Raw genomic sequence first — 21,595 nt, forward strand, 5'->3', positions numbered from 1 at the left:
CAAGAAAGAAACATCTGATTGTTTTGGTTTCTTGAAAGATAGAACCTTCCAAATTGTAAAAATCCCTAAGGGGATTTAAATTTGCCTCCCTATGTAAACCGCCTTGAATAAAGTCCAAGGAGAAATCTGAGGACCAAGAAAGGCGGTATAGAAATACCTGTATTATTATTATTATTATTATTATTATTATTATTATTATTATTATTATTATTATTATTATTATTATATCTGTGGGTCTGGGAGACAGCAAGGGCTGTCCCAACACTTCCAACGTCTAATGCTTCCTTCTCTGTGCTGGTTATCCTTTGATGCACTGAAGGTTGTTGTCCCAACAACGAGGCCTCAGAGTTAGCAGTGGGAAGGGGGTTGCTTCGCCCATCTTCTCCACCCTGCCTCTTGGCACCGCTCATCTCAGGGCCGCACCATGAGATTGGGTTGCCGCTGGATCCCCACAGAGTGGTGGGTGAGCTTTAAAGTGCAGCTTTGGTGCGTGGGTGGAAGGGAGGGAAGCAAGAATATCCTCCCACCTATGATGTCCCCCAGTTGAAATCCATGTATTATCATGGATAACATGGGTCCTGTGAGTGGCAGGGACCCCTGTTGGTATCCTACCTGAGAGCAGCGCGTTGAATTTGCCAACAATTGGGGATGTGAGTCTGGTGCACAGGCTGAAGCTGGGAGTGGAGCTCAGACGTAGAGATGAGTCAGAATGGATTGCTGGATGCAGAGAGTGGGAAGGAGGAACAGACAGAAGGGAAGAGCAGAGGGAAGGAGTGGGAAGCAAGAGCAGGGAAGCTGGCTGGGCCATATTGTTTGAATGGCTCCCCATGTTTTTAGAAGGCTTTTGCAAGCTCTCAGAAGCAACCTCCCTCCTTCACATTGGGGTGGAACACCCCCCAACTCCATCATCACCAGTTTGTTTCTGTTCTTTTCTTTCTGTCCTTCTAAGGTCACCTCTAACTTTCCAAACTTCCTTTGACTTTTCTTTCAGGGCGCCAAGGGAGACCCCGGCCTTCCAGGTCCAGATGGCCTCCCAGGGAAACCTGGCATTGACGTGAGTCACAAACCACCTTCTCCGTTTGCCTCAAATGCTGCATGATTTGTGTGTTTAGTTTGAATGGCAGAACCAAAGGCAGTCAGAATCCCTAGGGCTGGAGCCGACCTGACCCCAGGAGGAAGGAACGCTTGGCCAATCAGAAGGCCAGCCCGGTGACCCATCAGAATCTGGGAACAGTAGCGGGAAGATTTAATGGAATTGTTGTCCTTCTGCAATCAAGGAGTCCTTTGCCTACACCCCTACCTACAACTGCAGGTTGTGCATTGAAATGCTCTGTTAGGATCAGGCTTGTGCCATGGGCATCGATTCCATCTTTTGTTTGCTCTTTAATGGTCACTGTGGTTTGCTGTGGGGTCTGAATCAGGTGAATTGTGGTTATGGAAAACCAAGAATTCCCTCCCTCCCAACCTGAATCAGGACCTGCTTTGAAGCTGGCTTGTAAATTATGACTGAGAAGCAATCTTAGGGCACAATCCTAACCAGGTCTATTCAGAAGTAAGCAGTATTGTGTTCAATTGAACTTACTCCCAGGAAAGTGAGGCTACAATTGCAGCCTCAGTTTATGTAACCATGGTTTCATCAACTGAGTGCTGAAATGGAAGCAGGACCGTGGCAAGGAATAGCCAGGCAGTAACACTTGGCTCCTGCAACGGTTCTGATTGTACCTCTTGCATGCCGTTTTAATCACTGGCATACCCAGGGCCTGTAGCACCCAGGGCTGCAACGTTGTGACATCATGTGATGTCACACAACATAAAGATGACACATGATGTCACTTCCAGGTTGTCATCGCCACTTCCTGAGTCACCAAGTGGTTGAAGCTTGTGGGCACTTAGGACGGCAGCTGCGGCCCCCGTCTCTTCTGTGCCCAGGCTCTGCAGTTGCTTCCTGACTCGGGAAGCGACTGGAGCACATGCCCATTCTAAAACTACATCTCTGTGACATCCTTTGAACATACCCTATGGTCATAATTGGCTCTTGTTTCTCCTTCTACAGGGTCTAACAGGAGCCAAAGGGGAACCAGGACCATTTGGCAGGCCAGGACCCAAGGTGCGTAGCCTGTTTTTGTCTGAGCTTCTCTGCAGCTTGGTGGGAGCTTGTTTTCGGGGGGCTGGTTGGTGATTGCATTGGGGATGCGTTGCAGACTTGAACTGAGAAATGGAAGTGGATGGAAGTCCACTCAGTGGGGAACAAAATTCTCTAGTGTGGGGCTGTATGTATGCACTGTGTACTTACATGTTGGCATCCTTCAGTCTCGGAAGACTATGGTGTCACGCTCTGAATGGTGGTTCTGGAACAGAGTGTCCTCTCCAGTGCACGAAGCCTGGGTAAAGTAGGTATGGAGGATAGGCTGTTCCCCATGCAGCAAATCCCCTTCTCCATGTCGCTGAAATGGTCCAACAGAAAGGCAGAAGCCAATACGGTTGGTTCCAGCGGCGTCGCAGGAGTTGCCAGAACGTGACTGTGTTCAGCCATGAACTGCCTCAGGGACTCTGGCTCCGGATTTTGCCTCGAGGTTGACTCCTGAAGCCTTTTCCTTAACTGGATGTAGCCACAAGGCAGTGGAGGTTTGGGATCAGAGTTTTCCTTCTCTCAGATGAGCTACCTTCCCAGGCTGAGGAGTCCCATCTACCCGGTGGCTGTTTAGTCGCCTCTTACGACAAGTACAGCCAAACTGAGGGCCTATTCTTATCCCCAGCCCCCAGGGGAATGTGTACTTAAAGCCATTAGATTTGGGAGAGACTGAGCAACACTTGGGGACGGTCTGTGCCTGCCCAACAGGGGCAGCTGTGGAACCAGAGTACTGACGCTCTTCAGTGAAAAAAGGATGCGCACATTCAGGCCTCCTTGATCAAAATGTCGGGCCCAGCAAGCAGCACCCAGGTTGCCAAAGAGACTGGAAAACTGCTCTTGTGTGGGAGCCCTGGGCAGATGTTGAAGCAGATGTTGGAGCCATTCTGGGCAGTGACGGCAATGCTCAGGAGATGAAGTTCTGTTTGACCGACACCTATGCATTGCCATCGCTGCCCGTAACGGCTCTGACAGCGAGAGGGAAGGGCAACTTGCTGTGGCACCTGCAGTACTTAAAGCCCCCTGTAGCTATGCCACGGTCCCTTCCAAAACTCAGAAGACCTTTGGGCTCCTGAGCCAGGGCACCACTCAGTAGCATAGCTGTGGGGTGGTGGCACAGCACTGAGTTTTGCAGGGCGCCTCAACCTGCTGTGCAAGCTGTCCCTCCCCCTCACTGCTGGAGCCATTCCAAGCAGCGAAAGCAAAGCAAATGCTTGCACAGCAGGTTGAGACACGCTGCAGGACTTAGTGCTGAGCTCCCCCTGAAGCTATGCCACTGGCACGGCTTGCTGCCCTGCTCTTCCACACCTGTGACCTCCTCTTCCTCGCCTGCTATCCCTGCCGCTATCACTTTGCTTGGCAGTGAAAGACCCCCCTGCAGCATCCTTTCGATGCTGTATAAAGAGGGAAGAGAGAGCTGACGGTCAAGCATGGAGGAGAGTAGAGTGGTGGGCTAGAATGGCGGAATATTCTCCTCCGCACAACCCTTCCCATGACCTAAGGCAGTGGTATTCAAACTGCGGCGTTGCGACGCCCCAGCCTGAGGGTCCTGGTCCCTCTCCCCTTAAGGGGCGGGGGCGGCCAGGAGGCAGGGAGGAGGCAGCGGCGCAATCCCCACGATCGCGCCATTCATGGGGGCTGCAGGGGCTTGGTGCACTTGCCCAAGCCCCCTGCAGCCCTCCGGGGGTGCGGGAAGGCCTGCGCGACCTTCGGTAGGGCTCCCCGGGCCAGGGAAGGTGACAGCGGAGCGATCGCGCCCCACTCCGCTAAACCGGAAGTGGTGCGCGATCGCTCCACGTTCCCTTTGGTCCGGGCTGCAGGGACTGGGGTGCACCCTACAGTCCCTGCAGCCCGGTCAAAAGGAAACATGGAGCGATCGCACACCGCTTCTGGTTTAGCAGAGCGGGGCGTGATCGCTCCCCTGTCATCTTCCCTGACTTGGGGAGCCCTGCCGAAGGTCGCGCAGGGCTCCCCGCACCCCGGGGGGCTGCAGGGGGCTTGGGCAAGTGCACCAAGCCCCTGCAGCCCTCCTGAGCGGTGCAATCCTGGGGATCGCGCTCCCCCCGCCCCCACAAAGGCTAACTGCGGGATTCAAACCCCCTGCAAGTTTGAAAACCACAGACCTAAGGGGACCTCTTCAGCCTGCCTCTTTCAGTGCATGCCTATGCATTTCTACTCAGAAATAAGCCCCATTGAAATCAGTGGGACTTACAGCCTAATCCTTTTGGGCTTCGCTGCCTGTGGAATGCATGTTCCATTGGTAGCGGCTGCTGAAAAAATTTCTTTATGGAATAGAGCTGGAGAGGAAGCATAAATGGCTGATGCCTTTTTCCCTTCTTGCATCGACTTAGGGCCAACCAGGACTTCCAGGGCCCCCAGGTCTCCCAGTAAGTATGTTCATTATTTCAATATGTTCGGGATCATTAAAAAAGGGATTGAGAATAAAGGCCATTATCATGCCATTGTACAAATTGATGGTGAGGCCACATCTGGAGAACTGCTTACGGTTCTGGCCACCACATCTCAAAAAGGACATAGTGGAACTAGAAAAGGTGCAGAAGAGAGCGACCAAAATGGTTAGTGGACTGGGGCACATCCCTTATGAGGACAGGCTGCAGCGTTTGGGACTCTTCAGTCTAGAAAAAAAGGTGCCTGGGGGAGGGATATGATTGAGACATACAAAATCATGCATGGGATGGATAGAGACAGGAGGGCAGGAGGTCTGGTCTAGAGGGTAGAGCCTCTGTTAGCCTGAAGATAACATCAGGAGGTCCCCAGTTCAAGGACACCGGCAGCTCCCTGAACGGCTGAGAACGGCGAGACCTTGAAGCAGCTGACAAGCCCAGCTGAGTGATTCCACCTGCTCTTGGTGTGAGCAAGAAGCGTCTTGGCTGCCCTCCATGTGAGAGATGGAGCTGCTTGTCAGCATGTTGTTGGTTCTTGAAAGAGAGAACCTTTATGATTGTAAAAATCCTCTTGAGGGATTTAGAAACTCCTGCCTATGTAAACTGCCTTGAATAAAGTCAGAGGAGTAATCCGATGACCAGAAAGGCGATATATAAATACCTAGTTATCATCATCATCATCATCATCATCATCATCATCATCATCATTATTATTATTATTATTATTATTATTATTATTATTATTATTATTATTATTATTATAGAGGGATCTTCTTTTCCCTCAACCAGAACCAGGTGCCATCCACTAAAATTGTGTTTTGGGAGAGTTAGAACAGATAAAAGGGAATATTTATTTACCCAGCAAGTAATTAGACTGCGGAACTTCTTGCCATAGGACGTGGTGATGATGTCTGGCCTAGATGCCTTTAAAAGGGGATTGGACAGATTTTTCTGCCCATACTTCTTCCCTGACTCCCTTGGATAATGAGTCCCTGACAAACTTCAAGCATGCTTTGCCTCCTCCATCTTCTTAATTGTATTTTTTTAAATCTCCTCTCCTCCTTGTCACAGCCTTCTTATCCTCCTGTGATGTGGATCTTTCCCTCTGGTCAGAGGCGGAGTCCAGAGGACTTCCTGGAGGGATACAGTGTGGTGGTTTAAGCAGGGAGTGCAGAAAGCCAGTGTATAGAAACTATGCCTGTTTGCAAAGGATGGCTGTGTGAGAAGGGCTAGATGGGGTGTAAGATGCAAGACAGGCTCAAATGCAGGAAAAGCTGAGCACTGCGGGAGAGGAGAGTCAACACATTACATTGTGCTACATTAATATGATGCAGCCAGGTCAGGGAAGCTGGAGAGCTCTCTACCTCCTTGAGATTGATGCCCCAGCTTCTAGCTTTCTCAGGGGGTTTAATTCTTTATCAACGACTTGTTGTTCACTGTGGTTTTCCTCTCCTTACAGGGGCCCAGCTTGCCAGGACCTGCTGTAAGTGTTATCTCCATGAACTAGGGTTGGCTATCTGCATGCTTGATGTCTATCTGTCTGTCTGTCCGTCCAGATCTTTTGCAGGTCTAGAAGAGCCTCTGGTGTCTCTGGGGATACTAGTCCCCTGCATAATTTCAGTGTCTTTCCCTTTCACACTCACTCTGCAGTTTTTGTTTCTTTCCCAAAGGGCTCCCCAGGACCAGTTGGACTTCCTGGAGAAATGGGTTCTCTGGGACCAAAGGTAAAGGATTAAGTTCATATTTCCCCTGCCCCTGGGTGTGCTGGCTTGCCCCTGTGTGTTCTAGAAGGACCAGGTTACAGGCTGTACTTGCAATGCAAGCCTATGCACGCCTACTCAGAAGTAAGTGCCATTTGGTTCAATGAAACTTACTCCGGTGCTTACTCCACAGCTTACTGGTGCAGCTGTGCCAACAGGGCATGCGCTGCATTCTGCAGTAGGGGGGCCGTCAAGGTGAGGGAATGTTTGTTCCCATTCCTTGGGGCTGCATTGTGGCTGCACTGGCATTGGAAAGTTGGATAGGATTGGGCCCTTATTTATTTATTTATTTATTTATTTATTTATTTTTTGCCCTCCCTGCATCAGGGTGGCTTGCAACATTTTAAAAACAATAGATACCATAATGTTAAATCATAATATTAAACCAAAAAAGCAGCAGCAAGCGTAAGAGTTAAATGCCTGCAATAGAATGACAAGGGGGGGACCACAAGAAAGCAGGGGGCTAACAGAAATTAAGGGGGGGGGGGAACCAAATGAAAAAAGGAAGGTTTTTAGCCCCTGGTGGAGGGCATTGATCTGAATTCTAATTGTGGGGAAAAAAAATGCCATGTGTAAGCCATGTGTATGACTCATGAAGATTTTGAAGGACAGGTTAGAAAAGCTGGATCATAGGCAAGCATACAAAGAAGCAGGTGTCAGGGCCAAAATTAGCAATCAAAATTAACAATCAAAGGAGGGAGAAGATAAGCTGAGATGAACAAGGTTGGGAAAAGGCAGCCCGGGGCACTCCACTTCGGCTTTCTCTGCCTGTCTTCAGGGAAGCCTTCAGAATTCTTATCAGGCAGCGTCTGCCTTACCTGGGGGCTCCTTTTGACATGATGAGTGATAGCCTGTATACTGGCTCTCTGATGAAATTTTCACTGGAGTCCTGAACTCCTGTGATATATTCTTGCATTAGAGGATCTCCGTTCAGTATCTTTTCCATCACTCCTTCTCCCTGGCAGGGCTGAATGCAGAAATGATGTGTTCTAAGATGACTTTGACATTTTGCTGCAGTCTTTGAGAGACATTCTGGGTCAGGTGTATCTTTGGCTGTTCTTTTTCAGGGGGATCGTGGACCGGAAGGACCCCAAGGGCCCCCAGGCCCTCCAGGGAAGCCTGTAAGTGTTGTCAGGATTTTTGGTTTTTCACCCAGAGTTGGAGGGGAGGCTGCTTACAGAATGGGATGTAACCAATAGCTACAGCCCATGCAGTGCAACTGTGTTAATTTTTAAGAAGGAATAACTATGGATGAATTGCAGGGATTTTTCATCTTTTGGGGATCTATCGTGCTGAAAATAGACAGGTACGCTCATTCTTGGTTCTCCTTTGGAATCTGTTACAAGACTCCTTTTTTCCAGTTCAAATGGTGATGGGTCAGCCCAATCTTTCTCAAGCTAAAGGACCTATAGGTTGAGTCTCATTATTCGCGAGGGTTCCGTTCCCAGAAGTCACCTGGATGGCAAAAATCGCATTAAAGCAAATCCATTTAAAAAACAAGGTCCCTTTGCTCAAATCACAAACAGCCTTGCTGACCTTTGTGATGTAAGACAGAGTCATTAGGCAGGCAATCCATCAATCGGTGTCTCTCCAGGAGCTTAGAAAGGCTTCATTCCACTCCAGGCCAGGGACCACTTCCTTCACCCAGAGCAAAGTGATTATCTTTCTTTCACTTCAAGTGCTCAGGGAGGGTTCTAAGTGCCTGGAGAGAGAATGATTGATGGATTGTCAGTCGACTGCCTTCTCTTGCATGAACAAGGCTATTGTTAAAGAATGGGTTTCCTTTAATTTAAAGGGCCCTTCTCATTGTGCTGAGATAGAAAAATCCTTGGATTTTTCCACAGGTGAAAAATCCATAGATAATTAGGTTATGCCTGTAATTGCTTTCATGACTGTCTCTCTACAACAGTAAGAAAAGCAGTTTTTTTTAACTGATTTTAAAGGGATGCATTTTTCCCCTTCTCCAGGGATCAGCACATTCCTTCTCATTTGCAGTGGCCATTCGTGTTGAGTCAAATCCATGTATAAAATATCCGTATATAGCAAGGATATATTTTATTACGTTTGGATACATGATTGTTTCTGGTTTCTTTTCCAGGGCCCTGTTGGACGCATCCAAGGAGTCGAAGGAAGTGCTGATTTCTTGGTAAGAAGAGTTGCCACTTTGTTCTACTTCCCATTTCGAAAACATACCTTCTTACCTTGTTGTATCCTTAGCTAGACAATGATAGACCCCCCTATTTTTAGCCCTGAGATTCTAGGAAACTGTGCAGAGATGAGAAATATGATTTTGGCGCTTTGCCCCTCCATTTTAAAGGCATTTATGTGGTGACCCCCCCCCCCCGGTATCCACAGTGAGTTAAATCCACAGTTGCTGAATCTGTAGATGCACCTGCATTCATTCATTCATTCAGAATATTTGAGACCCGTCCAGGGGGCTGACTGAGGCCTTAGGTAGCAGTTTGGTGGAGGGCTCCCAAATCTGTCTGCCCCCTTACTCCCACTGCTGCTCTTCTTACCCTCTGGTTTGGAAAAGAAAGATGGTGGAGAGGGAGCAGGGGAGGTGAGTCGTGGGCTGACCCACCACCCTCCTCCACAGTTCCTCTTCGACTCCAGCCCCCTCTTGCTTTTCCAGTCCAGAAAGTAAGGGATGGCCAGGGATGGTGGAGCAGTGCTTGGCACATGCCCTCAGGCACAGAGAGGTCTTGGGCCAGCCCTACCCATCTGCAAGAGTAAAACAAATGGTGACTTGCTAAGAAATGAAAATATGAACATCCACAAACCGTGCTAACAAGATGCACTGTGAACAGCAGCAGAGCGTGAAACACCATATAAAACTGCAAAAAAACACCCTTGTTACTGAGACTTTTCCCAGACACAGTATTAAAACGGGCAGCAGGCCTGACTCAATAAAGCCAGCCATAAGAGGCAAACACTTAAACGGCAGCAATAATCATGTAACAATATGATGATATAAGAAACAAAAACACAAATGCCGCGGTTCGGTGCAAGAGCACCTCTTTTCCATGCAGCAGGCCCCAGGTGCTAAGCACTCAATAGCTGCCAGTTTGCTTCTTGGCATGTTTCAAGGTGTGGGTTATTACCTTTAAAATCCTCTCTGCAGTACAGAACCAGGAGACCTGAAGGAGCGTCTCCATCCAGTGCATCCAGCTGTCTTTTCAGATCTGCCGGGGAGGCTCTTTTGCTTGCCCTCCTGTCTCTTGAAGCTAGGCTGGTGGTGACACGAGAGACCTTTCTTGGTGGTGGCTCCTGCTCTGTGGAACTCCCCACCAGTTGATGTATGCCTATCCGTGTCCCAACTCCCACCCTCCGCTTGCAGTTCTTTCACCATTGATTAAAAACCCGACTTTTTTAGCAGCTGTTCCCTTCGACTCACAGTGCAATCCTAACCTTGTCTTTGGCCCCTGCCCCAGCCGGGATGTTGCAAATGTGCCGCAAAGCATGTCTACTGCATCCGGAAAGTAAACAGCGCCAGCAGGGAAGCCTGTGCTGTCCTGCCAACACTGAATCCAGAAGATCAGGGGTCTCTCTGGGCAGGGGGAGGGTGGAATGGGGGATAGATCAGGTCCAGGAAGGGGGTGGGATCAGCAGAGCAGGCTTCCGCCATATCCTATCCACCCTCCTGGGCCTGAATGCCCTACACAGAGCTGTTCCAACTTGCACCAGCAATTTAGCGGGCACAGATTCGAGTAGCCCCTTTGGGCAGGCTGGAGCATTACAAAGGGCAAGGAGGAAAGTAGCTCCTTAACCCGAGGCGACCTCTAGGCTGCTCCTAATGAGTTCTAGTTAGGACTGAGCTGCCCATTTCAATTTTTCCCCGTTGTTTTATTTCTGTTGCGTTTATTTTATTTTTTGGGCTGTCGCAGGGTTTAAAAAAAAAAAAAATTTCCAAGTTGTATGGATTGTTTTTAATTAAGTTTTGTCAACCACTTTTGAGTGCTCACGGGAGAAAATGCATGGTTTGCATTTTTAAAAGAATAAACAGTATGTCTTGTACCTGGGCCGAGAGAAACCATTTTCTGCCTGAGACCTTGGAGTGGGTGGGCAAAATGCTCTGTTTGTCTCACTGAGTGTGTGGCAACATCAGAGGGGCTGGAGCAGCAGTGGGTCACCCCCAAACTGTCTGTTGCAGGGGTCTCTAAATGACTCTGTCTTACATCACAATTAAGGTTTGAAGATCTTAAAGCCTACAGCCCAGGTAGGAGAGTTAGCCAGGCCAACACTACGCTGGCCATACGGAAAGCTGGATGCGGACAGAATTGCACCTGTTAACTGTCCGACTGCATGGCTGGGGAAAAAATATTTGAGGTTGCTGCGGGTCAGATAAAGTCTTGTGGCAGGCCCCAGGGGTGTAATTTGGAGACTACCTAAGACAACCCTAAGGCTGTACAAGTTCTCTACTCCAAACTGATGGTACTGTCGAAATAGACAGCGACCAGCCGAATGAACCAAGAGCTTGGCTCAATACAAGGCAGCCTCGTACGTCTGAAAGCTCCTCTGATGTTGTCTACATTGAGTAGATGGTAGATAGCCCAAAACCAGCATCTCAGAATTACTTTATTTATATTCATTTTTATTGACTTTTAAAAAAAAATGTAATCTCAGTAATTTAAGCAGAGGAAAAAAAGATAAACACAGTTGTGTTCTTCTCTTAGAAAGGGGGAGAAGAAAGCGTCCAATTCAGGTTGCCTCTTGGTTGAAACAGGTCTCTAATGTCCTCTCCCCTTTGATCTCCCCATCTAGTGTCCTACCCACTGCCCACCTGGACCCAAGGGCCCTCAAGGATTACACGGCTTGAAGGTAAAGACTCACATTCGTGATGTTTTAAGCACCATCCTCCATACACAAAAATCGGACTGCCTCGGTGTCCCGAGGAACATGGCCGGCAAGGACATGACATCCCTGGTATTAAGCTTCTTTGCATTGGAGAGTCACCTTTTCAAGTTGCGAAGGAAGCTAGATGAGGTTCTTCTAGACATAGCCCCTTACCGGACCTTTGGAGGGCATCTGTGGTGAAATCATAAAAAACATACCAATGTGTTGGGCTGCACTTGGATTTTTTTGCCAGTCTGAGAAGGGACAGCATGTGTGCGCTCATGGCCCAATGGACATCAACTGGTGCGTTATTTCCCTGTCTTTGTGACAATCCCGTTTAAATTGGCTGAAGATATGAACATTCCATCTGAGCAAACCATTTCCTGTTTGAGACAAGGGCAGGCTTTGAAGTGTTGGTGCTCTTCCCCTTTAGGGACATAAAGGGCGCCCTGGAGCCCTGGGAGAACCTGGCAGGCAAGGCAACCCGGTGAGTAGACAAATACTTCTGTCACATCCTAGATCTGAGTGTCGTCAATGAGGAGAAGAGCCTGTCTGAGAGTCCACACATGACACAGTAGCAAACCCAGGCTTGCCTCTGCGAGTGCCCTCAACAAGGAGACCCAACCAGCCCTGCTTCCTTAATGAATTTGCATAAGAGACCCATCTTTGCAAAACTGAAAGCACAATCCTAACTGCACTCTGTGCTGGCCCTGGAGTGTTGCAAACATGCTGTAAAGCATATTTGTGGCTACTTACGTTCTTATGTACTTGAGCCGGGTAGGCCAGCACAGAGACCCGTACCAGCTCCCGGAGATCAGATCCAGCCTCTGCGCTGGCCAAAGAGAATGTTTTTGCGCTGGCCTGGGCAGACCAGTAAGGGGGTAGGAGAGGGTGGCGGAAGGGCTGCAGAGGAAGAAGGGGTGTTTTTGGGTGGGAGAGGGTGGACCAGAAGGTGGATTGGGCCCAGGGATCACCCAAGGCAGTGCATGCTAAACACTGACACCAGAGGCTTGCATCGCCCAGTGGTCCTACTAAAAAATGGTCCACCCCCAAACTCCTGCGGCTCACCTGCAGACCATCCATGTCACACCAGTGTGCCACGGCACAGTGGTTGAAAACGGCTGTTCTAGATTAAAGTCTGTCTTTGGCATTTCAAAACTTGTAGTGAAGTTTTGTTTCGTTTTTAGGCCTGACATCTACCTGTATCTTGTTTTTCTATTTTGACCAGGGCCCTAAAGGTGACACAGGTCCATCTGGAGAACAAGGCATACCAGGCCCTCCCGTAACGTATTTATTTGTTTATTTTATTTATGTTTCTTAAAATGACTGCTTTTATTCTATGACTTCTGTTAGTCCAGGACCCTGGGATGCAGCACGGCCTTCTGACATGCTCTCCTTTTCAGTTGTTCTGCCTAAGGCGTGCAGGGCTGACTTTAGGCCAATTTGGCCATATTGGTTCCCACTCCTAAGGGCCACTAGGCCAGTGGATTGTGGCACTTGCCTGAGTCTGAGGGATCACTTTAAGGATGCAATCCTAACCGACTTTCCAGCGCTGACATAAGGGCAATGCAACTCTGAGGTAAGGGAACAAACATTGCCTTACCTTGAGGGAGGGCTCCATGACTCCATGACCCCCAACTGCAGGATGCAGCACATGCCCCATTGACACAGCTATCCCAGTGCTGGAAAGTTGGTTAGGATTGTGCCCTAAGTTTCATAATAAGAGTGGCATCGCTACCGGGGTGTGGGGAGTGTGGGCTGCACTGGGTGATGCATATAGTTCTGCCAGTTTGAAACAACCGGAAGTACCCGAGAACTGACGACACGCTGATATACTGATGAGCTGACCCTCGGTGGCAGAGAGGAGTTGCCCTCAAGTGGAGCATGGGAGGCGGAGGGCCAGAGAGAGACCAGACCAGGAAGGAATCCAGCTGGAAGGAGGAGTTCTATGAAAGACGAGAACTATTCAATTGTAAAAGTCCCTGTGGGGGTTTAGAACAGCCTGCCTATATAAACCGCCTTGGATTAAAGTCTGAGGAGAAATCTGATGACCAAAGAAAGCTGGTATATAAATACCTGTATAAATAAATATAGAGGGGTGACACCACTTTTGGCCAACATTTTTTAAATTTTGCTATTTTCAAATAATACCATCATGTTATATATTGGTCGATGTGTAATTTCATGCAGAATGCAATGAATCAAACTGCATTGGGATATCTCTCTTCTTTCAAAAGTTCTGTAGCACTCCCGTAAGTTTCCCTGGAGGTGGGCAGAGAAAGCTAGAATGGATTTTTGGCCCTTGTTTATCATAGAGTCAGAAGGGACGCACAAGGTCATCTAGTCCAGGGGTCTCCAAACTTTTTGGCCAGAGATCCGCATGAAATATCTAGCGCAGTGCTGAGGGCCAGGAAAAAATAAAATATGAAATTTAAATAAATAAATTAGAGATGGAACTTAGATGAATAAATGAATGAATGAGTGGGCTCATGCGCTCAGCCTCTCTGGCCCTCAGAACACCCTTCAGATGCAATGAGAGCACAGCTCTGGTCATGTTCAGTCGGGTGGGCCAGAGGCTTTCAGGGGACAAGAGGCTGGCTGCGGGCTGAATAGAGGCTTGCTGCGGGCCGCATCTGGCCCCCGGGCCGGGGTTTAGAGACCCCTGATCTAGTCCACCACACCCCCCCCCCCCGCTTGTAGCAGGAAATTGTCCTAGAGCATTTCCAAAAGGTGCTTGTCGAGCCTCAGCTTGAAGTTCTTCAGTGAGGGAGAGTCCACCACTTTACTTATCTCTCCTTCCAAGAGTTCACTTATCTCTCCTCCCACCTCCCAGGGGAAAAAAATAGCAATTCAAGGAGCAGTAAGATAAGCAGAGAGAGAGAAGGGAGGAAAAAGCAGCAGGAGACTGTATCCCATCCACTGGTCTGCCCACAGCAGAATTTTCAGTAGACAGAGCCTGGCTGACAGCTGACTACTTTCCACATGATGGCTGTAAGGCAGCCAGGCTCTGAGGTCCAAGGAATGGCTGAACTCCTGAAAGTGACACTTGGCAAAGCAAAGAAGAGGAGGGAAGCCGGAATGCCGTCACTTCATAACCGTTTTATTGCATTGCCGCCCAAACGTTCTACTCTCAGTCGCTACAAAGAACACACTCTTTGGGGAACTTGTTAATTAGTAGGCATTGGGCTTTGATGATAGGAATTAATTAACAGGCAAGAATCTTTTTTGTTTTTAAGCTAGGGGAAATTTTTCTTTGCCTGAGTAACTGCTATGGGCTTTTGAGCTAATATCATTATCGAGCCGATGTCCTGAATGGGGTCGTGGGCAGGAACTAGCAGTCTTAGGAGATAATCAGGCAATCAGACAGAAAAGGGACAAAAAAGCAGACTTTTTTTTCTTGCTAATGACTTCCCACACTTCACCCATGGATGGGTATTTTTCATGGTGACTGATGTGGAGGCTGGGGTGAGAAGAGGGGAGGGCTTTTGCACAGAATTAGCTGCAAGATGTGACTGATAATTAATCTGTGACTTGCTTTGCCTTTTTTTTTTTTTTTCTCTAGGGCCCCCAAGGTCTCCGGGGATACCCTGGAATGGCAGGGCCCAAAGGAGAGGTGGTAAGTGTGCAAAGTGGAAGGGAAATGGTTAATGTGCATTGATGTTATTGTAACACGGAGGGCCACCATTTCAGTATGAGAACAAAGCAATTAAGGTTCACAAAAAAAGTTGAAAAGCCATTCCGGGACACACACAGACACAGACACACACACACACACAGACACACACACACAGACACACACACACACACACACACACACACACCCCAATGGATCCTGAAAACTGGATGATCAAATCTGTGGGTTTGGGCCATGAGGATCTCCGAACATGACTGGAAAGTGCTTCTGGTCGCATCCGGGGGGTACTTTGTGGATCCTCCAGCCATGGGTTCAGAACCCGCAGTGGGTCAAATCCGTGGGTTCTGATTCTGCTGCTAAAAAGGACCCACTGTATTCGAGATCAACTCACCCCCTACCTCCCTAGAAAGAGCGTATGGTGAGAGTATCTGCCAAAGTTCCTTTTTTATGCTTTCTAATGGCAGGAAATACAAATGTTTCAGGTTTTAGAGAAGGTGGCGGATGGGTGAGAAATGGATGTGTTAGTGCTTGTTAATCCTTTGATAACTGCAATCTCCAGCAGTGACTCCTTGTGTGTGGATAGTCACAGATATTACCCTCTCTAGGAGGGAAGTCAGGTCTATGGCACTTCATGTTCAGTTCGTCACCCAGTCCACCAACGGTACTTAATTAGTGCAAAATGCCACCTTCGGGCTCTTGTATCCCAGAATGCTGCAGGGGAGCTGAAACTAGAGTCTCCCTCTTGGCACTGCTTGGGGTTGGTGCTTGGTTTTGGCTCTCAAGATACAGTGATACTTTCCCTGTTCTCTCATCTGAGCCCGCCACACCTCTGTCAAGGTCAATGGTACTGCTGTGACATGGTCAGGGCTGTCCTTTTCACGAGCCAACGGAGACATGTGCCTCAGGTGGTGGACTGATAAGGAGCATCCATCTTGGTCCACCTGCTGTTTCTCTGCCTCCTTTAATTCAAAACAAACGGAGAATGTAAACATAACAATCGTGACCCAGTTTGTGATCACAAAACCAGAAGTAGGTCGTGATAGTTATTTTCACAGTCTCCGCATGTTGGGGAGCCCTGCGGAGGCTGGTGTGGGGCTCCCCGCACCCCTGGAAGGCTGCTGCAGGCTGTGATGAGTTCAGCTAAGCCCCTGTGCCCCTCCAAAGCGGCGTCACTGCCTCCCCCTTCCCTGTAAGAACTCCGTGCGAGTTTGAGAACTGCTGGTCTGCAGTGACGAATGAGAAGGAAGAGGGATAGACAATTCATTACTATAGGCAGTTGCCCTACAAGCACAGACACAGAACCCAAAAGAGTTTTTCATCTATTTTCAACCACTGTGTCCCAAACTTCAGCGGCACACCTGTGGACCTTCCATGACACACCAATGTGCCGAGGTACACCGGTTAAAAATTGCTGGGCTGGGAAGAGACACTCTAGCCCACCACTCTCCTCTTCTTCTCTACTACCTTCTTCCTTTTCAGATTTAGGGAGTGGGAGGAAGAGAAGCAGCTGTGGCAGTGGCTAGTGCATTCCCCCTAAAGTGGTATTTGGTGCACCTTCTCAGGCACAGGGAGATCTCGGGCCAGCACTGAGCATGGCTACCTTTCTTGGGTGGGTTCAATAGCTCCTTTAAACCTAGAAGGGTGCAAGGATGGTGCTCTTTCATATCACACAGTTCATGCTCTAGCACAGAGGGTGGAGGTGCAGGTGGGCCTGAAGACAGCTGTGAAAGGACTGTTTCCTTCTGTTTTTGCCACAGACCTTTGGTGGCAGAATATGTCATGGTATGCATTCCCCCTCTTTGTGCTGTGTTTTCACAGGGCCCACGTGGTTACAAAGGAATGATTGGAACCATTGGAGCTGCTGGACCGCCGGTAATACCTTTTTTGTTTCTGTGATGAATAGTCCAGTTTTCTCCTTCTCCAAATCTGAGCTGTTTAGCATCCCATTTCATCCCTGGCTGGCAGAAAAAGAGTTCCCAGACATTAACATTTGGTGCTAGCCATGGGTCGGTGTGACACCACTCTGCAGATGCAACAAATACCAACCCTTGTTCTAAGCATTTCTCATGCAAAGCATACCCAAGGATCTCACTGCATGGACATTACAGGGACCAGGGTTGAAATCCTTGAAAAAAAAATGACTGTGGGGAGAGGGAAATTTCAAGCCTCTCTTATTCCTTACCTTAAATACCACTGCATCTCAGCATCACCTGGCATCACTTGGCAGGACAAAGTTCCAAACAACACAGTCCTGGAACGAGCTGGAATCCCTAGCATGTATGCACTGCTGAAACAGAGATGCCTGTGTTGGCTCGGTCATGTTGTGTGAATGGATGATGGCCGGATCCCAAAGGATCTCCTTTATGGAGAACTCGTGCAAGGAAAGTGCCCTACAGGTAGACCACAGCTGCGATACAAGGACATCTGCAAGAGGGATCTGAAGGCCTTAGGAGTGGACCTCAACAAGTGGGAAACCCTGGCCTTTGAGCAGCCCGCTTGGAGGCAGGCTGTGCAGCATGGCCTTTCCCAGTTTGAAGAGACACTTGGCCAACAGTCTGAGGCAAAGAGGCAAAGAAGGAAGGCCCATAGCCAGGGAGACAGACCAGGGACAGGCTGCACTTGCTCCCAGTGTGGAAGGGATTGTCACTCCCGAATTGGCCTTTTCAGCCACACTAGACGCTGTTCCAGAACCACCTTTCAGAGCGCGATACCAGAGTCTTTCGAGACTGAAGGTTGCCAACAACAAAATACCACTGACTACTGTATGAACCTGCCCCCGCCCTTAGACCAAGGGTGTCAAACATAAGGCCCGTGGGCCAGATGTGGCCCTCAGAAACACTTTAGTCAGCCCCCAGGCTCTCCCAGCATCACCATCAGCCACTCTCAACTGCTGAGCTGTCACTGCTGAAAGGGTGCATTATAATTGGGCTCTCCCATATCTTGTCATTTGCAGCTAATAAGATCTGAAGTGAGAATAAAGTACTTATTTCTGGTCATGACCAGCTTTATGACATCACTTCCTACTCAATGACATCACTTCTGGCCCTCAACAAGGCATCATGAATGCTATTCGGCCCACTGTACGAAATATGTACACCCCTGCCTTAGATTGACCTCGGAGGCCCTGCTCTCTGATCTCCATCTTACTGTTTACTCCTTCTAACTCCATCTAACATCCATCTAACTCCATCTAACATCTTACTGATACTCCATCTAACATGCTTGCTGTTACCAGGTACCAGAGACAGGGTCTTTTTGGTCATAGCACCGCACCTGTGAATGTCTCTCCTAAGGAGATACGTGAGGCTTCCTCTGTCACTGCTTTGCAACAGTGACGGAAGGATTTTTACCTTCACCTGTTTTTTAGCTTGTCTTGTAATCGTATATATAGGTTTTGTGCTTGTTTTTACTGGGGAAAGGTAGGCTGTTGATAATTAAAATAAGAATATACTTTTTCTTTTAATCATGTCATATTCCCTGCAGGGTGAAGAAGGCCCCAGAGGCCCTCCAGGTCAGGCTGGAGAGAAGGGAGACAATGTGAGTAAAACGTTTCAGAGAATCATAGAGTTGGAAGGGAGCCAAATGGTGCTCAGGTCCACCCCCCTGCCTGCCCCAGGAAATCCTCTTAGAGCAACTCCAGCAGGTGCCTGCTCAAAGATCTCCAGGGAAGGAGAATCCAACAACAATCTATTCCACTGCTGAACTGCCCTGACTGTCCAGAATTCCTTCCTGATGTCCTGCTGGAATCTTCTCTCTTGCAGTTTGTAGCCATTGGATCTCGTAGCACGAAACATGGTGCTGTGTTTTTGGGAGGTGGAGGGGGGTAGAACAAATCCATGCACAGGGCTCCAATTTGACTGTATTGACTGTTTTGTTTTGTTAAAACATACACATGCAGGCACTCACACACCCCTCAAGAGCGTGGGACGGTAGGATAATTCTAGCCACTTTACCCAGTAAAATTCCCCAGCAAGCTCTTAAAGGGCTTGGAAAATCTGCTTGCCTGACATACAAGAAGTGTGATGTGGGGTCAGTCACCTGCTGGACTACGAAACTGGGCTTGTGGACTAAGTGGGGCATGATGGGTCCCCAACTGTGCAGGTCTCATGTACAACCTCACATGCACGTGTGGAAAGAAGCTCCCAAACTTTCATTGCAGGCAAAAATGCTCACTTTAAACCAGGGTTTAAAGGAGTATTGTGTCCAGTTCTGGTTGCCACATCTCAAAAAGGACATAGTGGAAATGGAAAAGGTGCAAAAGAGAGTGACTAAGATGATTACGGGGCTGGGGCACCTTCCTTATGAGGAAAGGCTACGGCGTTTGGGCCTCTTCAGCCTAGAAAAGAGGCGCCTGAGGGGGGAACATGATTGAGACATACAAAATTATGCAGGGGATGGACAGAGTGGATAGGGAGATGCTCTTTACACTCTCACATAACACCAGAACCAGGGGACATCCACTAAAATTGAGTGTTGGGAGGGTTAGAACAGACAAAAGAAAATATTTCTTTACTCAGCGTGTGGTTGGTCTGTGGAACTCCTTGCCGCAGGATGTAGTGATGGCATCTGGCCTGGATGCCTTTGAAAGGGGATTGGACAAGTTTCTGGAGGAAAAATCCATTACGGGTTACAAGCCATGATGTGTATGTGCAACCTCCTGATTTTAGAAATGGGCTATGCCAGATGCAAGGGAGGGCACCAGGATGCAGGTCTCTTGTTATGTGGTGTGCTCCCTGGGGCATTTGATGGGCCACTGTGAGATACAGGAAGCTGGACTAGATGGGCCTATGGCCTGATCCAGTGGGGCTGTTCTTATGTTCTTAGGGCTGACAGAAAATGCTGTGACCAAGAGATGCCAAGTGCTGCAGGCAGAATTAGTTATGTGCAACATCTCAAACTGCTTTTGAAGTCCTTTCTTGAGAATCTGCATGGAGCTGTGCGTTGACCCCTTCTCCTGATGGCTGGCTTGTGATCCTTGTCAAATCAGGCAGTTCCCTCCTCTGCTTTCCTGAGACACAACCCACAAGGGCTGTTCTCTCCATTGTTCCCCTACCTTGCCCCACCCGCTCATTAACTCCACAGTCCTACAGACAAAAATGCATGTTGACGTGCATTTGGAACAAAAAGGATTAGTAGATTCCTTGCAGGCCCCCTGCTGCAATTGAAGGGGGGGGGGACTCTAGTCCCAAATTGCATTATGAATTGCTGTTCTGAATTTTGTCCAAATACCCTTGCAACTCTCCCCTCTCTTCCCCCGTTCTGTAACACACAGCCCCATGTGCATTACAGTGCGGTTTCTTGACAATGAGACTTTTATTTTTTTTTAATTTTTAGGGTGCTCGTGGTAGCAGGGGTCCCCAGGGAGCAATGGGGCCCAAGGGAGGAAATGTAAGTGTCGTCTTCTCCTGAGTGTCGTCATAAAACCTCATGGGTTTCTGGGATAAAAATGGAGGGAGGCTTTCCTGAATTCTTTTCTGAGATCAAAAAGTTTCCAAACTACCTGAAACATTACCTATCTTCCTCTTCTGTAGGGTCTTCCTGGCATTGATGGCAAAGATGGCACCCCGGGCATTCCTGGGGTGAAGGTAAGTTCTCTGTTCCCTGAGAAACCTACCGGGCATCTTTCTTATTTGCTTTCTTATGCAAGGGAAAGTTCATTCTGTTTGTCTAGACTTTGGGTAGTTGTATAGTTTCTTCACTCCCAACCCTGCCTCCTCCACCACTGCCTTCCCAGTTCTGTCCAGCTTGGGCCTATAGCAGTGGTTCCCAAACTGTGAGCTGTGGCTGTCCTGGGAGCTGCAGAAACTGGGTCATGGAATCCTTGCAAAAACCAGCCACTCCATGCAATGCATAGGATTGCAGCCCTTTATGTGAGTCGCGGCCAATGGTCCAGTAGGTCAAGGGAGCTGCCAGTTGAAAGTTTAAGAACCACTGGCCTTTAGAGTTGTCTTCCTGGTGCTAAATTGTTTGGTTTTATTTTCTTGCTCTGTTTTGCTATTTGTGCTTTTGTGATGGTGGTTCTAGGCCCATAGTCTTCTCCTTGCTGGAATATCAGGCTGGACCTGGATGGGTTCAGCCTACCTAGTCATTTTGGGGGTCACATAATTTAATACATATTCCACAGTTTTTAGGGTAACAAAAAAGAACAAATATTGAGGAAAATTAAATTTCAGTTTAATTTATTTCAATTAAAATACAAACCATTAATCTTGTGATCCAATGCATTCTTTCCTAGGAGTTGTTGGCAACCTTCAGTCGGCAACCTTCAGTCTCGAAAGACTGAAGTCCTAGGAGTAAGTCTAGGAGTATAGGAGTCTAGGAGTAAGTCTAGGAGTTTTTTCCTAGGAGTAAGTCTAGCTGAACACAGTAGGACTTACTTCTGTGCTGGCTTAGAAGTAAGGTTCGTACACTTTGAACTGTAAAGAGATTACAGCAAGCTTCAGAACCCCTGTGAAACAGATTTGTTGTAGTTTGTTAATGTTAACAAATATTAAATTGTTGTATGTTTGTGTGGTTTCTCTATAGGCCTAGGTGCTTGACACTGAATGATGACCCACGAGCAACAGTGTATATTAATTAATATCACTAATTTAATATCTGATACCTAAATTTAGTATAATAGTAATTAGTATTATTAATTTAATATCCAGCAGTTTTGTAAACGGATATTCCTACAAATATTCAGAATTTACAGATTACAGGTGCAGTATCTGTGGTATCCACAGATCCAGTTTTCCGCAGTTCTCTTCCCCCTCCTCCCGTTTCCATTATGGGCCCAGTATCCACAGGGGATATATTCCTAACCCCCTCCCATGGATACTAGAAACCATGG

The 21,595-nt window shown here is 48.2% G+C and overlaps 1 protein-coding gene across 1 annotated transcript in view; it reads left to right on the forward strand.

Moving 5' to 3' along the window:
• The window catches only part of COL9A2 (collagen type IX alpha 2 chain), a 51,122-nt gene that overhangs the window by 9,301 nt on the left and 20,226 nt on the right, over nt 1-21,595 (forward strand). Inside the window, exons 4-17 of the mRNA XM_066638716.1 lie at nt 992-1,054; nt 2,054-2,107; nt 4,480-4,515; nt 6,204-6,257; nt 7,361-7,414; nt 8,392-8,439; nt 11,058-11,114; nt 11,563-11,616; nt 12,358-12,411; nt 14,692-14,745; nt 16,582-16,635; nt 18,247-18,300; nt 20,098-20,151; nt 20,295-20,348. Of these exons, the coding sequence (XP_066494813.1) occupies nt 992-1,054; nt 2,054-2,107; nt 4,480-4,515; nt 6,204-6,257; nt 7,361-7,414; nt 8,392-8,439; nt 11,058-11,114; nt 11,563-11,616; nt 12,358-12,411; nt 14,692-14,745; nt 16,582-16,635; nt 18,247-18,300; nt 20,098-20,151; nt 20,295-20,348 (744 nt within the window). The remainder of the gene's footprint in view (nt 1-991; nt 1,055-2,053; nt 2,108-4,479; nt 4,516-6,203; nt 6,258-7,360; nt 7,415-8,391; nt 8,440-11,057; nt 11,115-11,562; nt 11,617-12,357; nt 12,412-14,691; nt 14,746-16,581; nt 16,636-18,246; nt 18,301-20,097; nt 20,152-20,294; nt 20,349-21,595) is intronic.

The sequence above is a fragment of the Tiliqua scincoides genome, chromosome 10, assembly GCF_035046505.1.
Source record: "Tiliqua scincoides isolate rTilSci1 chromosome 10, rTilSci1.hap2, whole genome shotgun sequence".
Taxonomy (NCBI): Eukaryota; Metazoa; Chordata; class Lepidosauria; order Squamata; family Scincidae; genus Tiliqua; species Tiliqua scincoides.